This window comes from Austrofundulus limnaeus, unplaced genomic scaffold, assembly GCF_001266775.1.
Source record: "Austrofundulus limnaeus strain Quisiro unplaced genomic scaffold, Austrofundulus_limnaeus-1.0 Scaffold41, whole genome shotgun sequence".
In the NCBI taxonomy this organism is placed as follows: Eukaryota; Metazoa; Chordata; class Actinopteri; order Cyprinodontiformes; family Rivulidae; genus Austrofundulus; species Austrofundulus limnaeus.
This window is the reverse complement of record NW_013952443.1, coordinates 1,799,853-1,804,728: the sequence shown is the minus strand read 5'-3', so window position 1 is coordinate 1,804,728 and position 4,876 is coordinate 1,799,853. Positions and strand designations below refer to the sequence as shown.

Sequence of the window (4,876 nt, the reverse complement as noted above, 5' to 3'; positions counted from 1 at the left end):
TCTCGAGACTCATTGTCTCATTTGCAAGAGAGACCCGTTACATGTACCCCAACAAATAACATAAAAACAATAATAATACAATTTACTCAACACTTCTAAAAATCATACCAAGGTACAAGATGCAAGATACCTCTTGCGGACCCCAGTTTGAGAACCTCTGTGCTAGAACAGAGAAACCTCTAAAACGGGGATGGGCAACTTAAATGATGGATGGTGACACAGTTCTTTATTAAAGATACTAGAGGGCCATGTAGCACTGCACACTCACCCAAACGTAATTAAACTGCCATTTTAAAAACTGGGTCACATCACCAGTTGCCCATCCCTGCTCTTAAACATGCAGGATGGATAGTGGCCCTCGAGAACCAGGATTGAACACTCCTGAACCACAATACAATGCCCTAGTAAGGATAGAAATCTTGCAAAGACTGGGGAGCTGACAAACCCTCAAACTGAAGTCATCAGGTGCCCAGATCCACCCCCAGTAAGAACAGACTTTGAAATCAGGAAAATATGTAAATGTATTTATCTAGGTGGTGATCTTACAGGTGATGTTGACYTTGTGCTGAGATCAAGAGACCTGACAGACTGCTTGTTTTTGTAGTGTTTAACAGTATCTAACAAGGTTTGAGGCATTAAAAGCCTCATTTACAGTAACTTTGTCCGGTTGTTTACATGACTTCTCTGTTGAACTTGTCGCCCACCCWCTCCCTGTTGGGCTCTGTCCAAAAGAATGGGCATTGTTGAGTCATTTACACTGCGACTTTGCATTTCCCTTCAAGATTTGTTGTAGAAAACTACGATTTTAAAGCTGAACGACTGGTTGTGAAATGTTCAAAGTCTTTTCATTGTGTGGGTTGGAGAGAGAGAGAGAGAGAGACTCCGACAGATTGAAGAGGCAAAAAAGAAAGTATTGTTGTTGGGTTTGTCTCCCTGTCCTGGTACCAACATCACCACTCTAACTGGGAGTTAACTCCTGCAGCGACCTCTAAAACTCATTGCTTTTGTATTTCTGATCTCTTGAAAATAAAAAAGGAGAAATGCACCACCAAGCTTAAGTTTTACCTTCATAAATCACACCCAGTTTGGAAATGGTCAAACATTTACAGTGCTCGCTGACTGAGCCTTTCATTACCATAAAAAGTCACGCCTAACGTACTCGTATCTCTCGTGCAGCACGAGTTGTATCAGTTCAGCTGAAAAACAACCTTTAAAGTCTTCGTAGYATCCTGCAGGACGTTCTGACTCAGAGCTACCAGTGAATCTTTTTGCTTTTGGTGTTTCTGTTTTCAGTTGTGGACATCTGGAGCGATGTTTGACAAGCCGCACTACGACAGCCCGCCCGTCTACACCCCTCCATCCAACAACGGCTTTGGTCCCGTGGGCAGCTTCCACGGCCCCCAMAGCGACTACAACGCGTACCCGCCTCCGCCGGGGTCCTACTACATCGAGGACAAACCGCAGCACTTCTACAAATGGCTGTCGCCTCCCGGGATCATCAAGGCCATGATGGCGACGGTCATCGTTCTGTGCGTGGCCATATTCGCCTGCGTGGCTTCAACGCTCATGTGGGAGTTCCAGTATGGATACGGGATGGGAGGGGGCTACTACGGTTCTGGTATGGGTTAYGGCAGTGGGTACATGGGAGGAAGCTACGGCTCGAGCTACGGCTCAGGCTAYGGAGGAGGTTACGGAGGCTACGGAAACTACTACGGCAATTACGTTTCTCCTTACTCGGCCAAAACCGCCATGATCGCCATGGCTGCTATTAACTTCATCGCAGCGCTGTCCTTTTTCATCGCCAGCTTCTCAAAGTCTAAGCTCACCCGCAGCAGGAAGTTCTTCCTGGCCCTCCTTATAAGCAGCATTATAATGGCTATCCTGCAGGTAAAGTTAATATATTTTAGTTTCATATACAGCAGTGTGATGTAAGTTTATGTGTTGCAAATATGTGGTTGGCAACTTTTACTGAGAGGAGTTTTCATCTGAGACTGATGTAGTTACTTTTCACTGGGCATTTCAGTKTCTAAGGTTATTATTATTAAATACGAGCATGGTTCTGTGATCATTAATCAGGCTAGAAAATGATTTTCTAAGTAGTGTAAGAAAACACAGACTGCTGGTAGAACATGAAATAAAGAAGTCTCTCACCTCTCAGCTGCTCCACAGTTAAAGCTGAGTTATACTTTATAGTAATGTTTAAAGATTTAATTTATAATCTTTAGATAATTGTAATTAATGAGAAATTTGCACTTTTTAATATAATTTACAGCAGCAGGTAAAACTCACACAAACCCGTCATCGTCTCCTCTCTTTCACCAAAACAGCCCTAGTCTTCATCAGGCAGCTAAAATCAGTTCAAATGGCAGCTCAAATTGTGATTCATTTTAAATCTGACATAATTCCTGACACACGCACGCACGCATGCACGCACGCACACACACACACATCCTTGTATTTTCATCAAACTGAGGACTTTGTATTGAGTTCTTTCATTTCTCTAACTGTATTTATGCCTAACCCAGACATTTTCCCTAAAATTAACCATTACTGGTTTATAGTTAACCCTAACCTGAACCAAAACTTAATTCACACCATACCTCTAAACCTAACTAGTAAAGTACAGCAGAGCTGCAAACAAAGTGAGGACATTGAAGAGGTCCTCAATTTACATCAAAGACCTCACTTTGATAATAACTATGGTGCAAATGGTCCTCACTCTGTATTAAAAACAAGCACACACACACACGGACTGTTTTGCTTATACATTGAGCGTATAATAAAAACCGCTTCAGATTAGAGAATCAAATGTTAAAACCTATTGTTTCAGCCAATAGTGAGCAATGTAAACAGAACAGCAAGCTGAAAATTAAAGGTTCTAACTCCCTATCTGGTTTTTAAAAAACGTGGAATATTCTGACACGTAGGGAAACACTGAAGAGATAAAGCTATTACTGTTTAATTCTTTTTTTYAAATGTAAATTAAAAATGTCCTACAAAGAATTGGATGAAGTTTAAAGATTATGGTGTTTCTTTTTAAAAACGCTTCCGTCATTCAAGCTAATAAGTAAACTGAATCATTTTTATTGCCCTGCCTGCRACACAGTAGTCTCGCTCTTGTAATTCACAGAATCCCAAGGAGCATCAGATTGTCAGAATATATAAAAGCACTTATGTCGTTTCTGTTTCAGGGAATCATAAACATCGTGTACATTGTCGGAGTGAACCCCATGGCTCAGAGCTCTTCTAACATCATGTACAACCCGATGCTCATGATGTGTCAGAACCTTTACCAGACTGGCTACTCCCAGATGGGAGGGGTGGGAGGATTCCCCATATACAACCAGTACCTCTACCATTACTGCTTCGTGGACCCACAGGAGGTCTGTAGATTGTTTCATGTAACTCTTGTGGCTGGATGTTCAGCAGAACCCACATTTTATTTTTCATATTAATCTGAACGATGTTGATTCATTGCTCATTTGATCTATGAGTTTATTAATAATACTCTGTAATATGGGTTCTGTGTCTTTGTTTTTCACCATTGAAATACGTTTTATTGCACGTTTTATGTCCTGGAGGAGTCTCTAGATTTCATCGTACTGTCGTTGCTTTCCCAGGGGGTTGCCATGGTGTGTGGATTCCTGGTTGTCATCGCTTTGGGGGTCACTGGTTTCTTTGCACAAAAAACAAGAGGGAAGATCTGGCGCTACGGAAAACCAAACATCTACTGGGATGAGCCTCTCGTTGGTGGGAAGGCCTCAGAGGGCAGAGATGTAGAGGACTGGGTAAGAGTCAACTAAACTCGGTTTAATAACACTGTGTTTACATCTGATTTAAAACAAACCCAAAATTGACCTTGAGTTGTTCACARATAAAGGTACAAATGAAAGATTTTTTTTATATTATGATACTATAGTGGCTATTTTGGATAAAAGATTAGTCGCCAAAGTTGAACTGTGTCACAAATTGTGTTCTGATTCTTCTGCCAAGTGACATCAGCAGGATAGTTACTGCCCTGTAMAGTTTGTCATCAGGTATAAAGATAGTAAGGTGACGTGGTGGTAAACAGGCAAACTGAAGTTTCTGCACACCTGAGACCAGCCCGTCACTCTGTTGATTGAACAAAGAARTTGTTGTCAGCCCTCATCTGCTTTTTAATTGCTCCTCTTTAAGAGTTAAAAGTCCAGAACATGAGTYAGTTTATAGGATCCAGCGAGGAAACTGGCATTGCCTCGTACGGAGTCGTTTTGTTCTGGGTCAGAGCTGATAACAGCCACTGATCGAGTCTGCAGCCTGGTTTCACTCTCACTAATTATTAACCCTCTGAGGAGATAGTGAGTAGCCTCGTAGTTTCTAGAGAGCCTTTCTTTGTTTTATTCAAACGTCAACAACACTCAGGGTTACGCAGGAGTGACAGGTGAAATATGGGTCAATAAGTCACCTGATCTGACTCATTTTAAATCAACTTTTTTTGGGGAATGACTGAGTAAGAGAAACATCTAAAGCTTAGAAGGTTTGGAGAGTTTTTTAATTGACAAACATTTGTTAGATTTTTTATCAAGTGGTTTATTGTTTATTGTGTTGTACAGTATGTCAGAAATGAAGGAAAGACAACTCTCTAGGATTTTTTTATGTGCTGCAGTAAAACAATGAGTAATACTTCCATATATTGTACTGGGTTCAGATGAGAACTTTAACACGTACACAAAACATGTTAACTACGTTTTAAAAAAAGGGTAAAAGATTTATTGTATGACAATAGAAAAAGTGATTTTAACATTTGAGAAAGCAGTAAATAAACTAATCAGTGTTGCAGGTATACAGCTTTAGTAGTGACTGTCTTACCTGCAGCAGATAGTGGTCAGAACTGTCC

The 4,876-nt window shown here is 40.9% G+C and overlaps 1 protein-coding gene across 1 annotated transcript in view; it reads left to right on the top strand.

Annotated features, from left to right (window-relative positions):
* The window catches only part of si:ch73-61d6.3 (occludin), a 23,783-nt gene that overhangs the window by 6,245 nt on the left and 12,662 nt on the right, over nucleotides 1-4,876 (top strand). Inside the window, exons 2-4 of the mRNA XM_014007341.1 lie at nucleotides 1,294-1,887; nucleotides 3,192-3,383; nucleotides 3,621-3,788. Coding sequence (XP_013862795.1) covers nucleotides 1,312-1,887; nucleotides 3,192-3,383; nucleotides 3,621-3,788 — 936 coding nt within the window. The 5' untranslated portion in view covers nucleotides 1,294-1,311. The remainder of the gene's footprint in view (nucleotides 1-1,293; nucleotides 1,888-3,191; nucleotides 3,384-3,620; nucleotides 3,789-4,876) is intronic.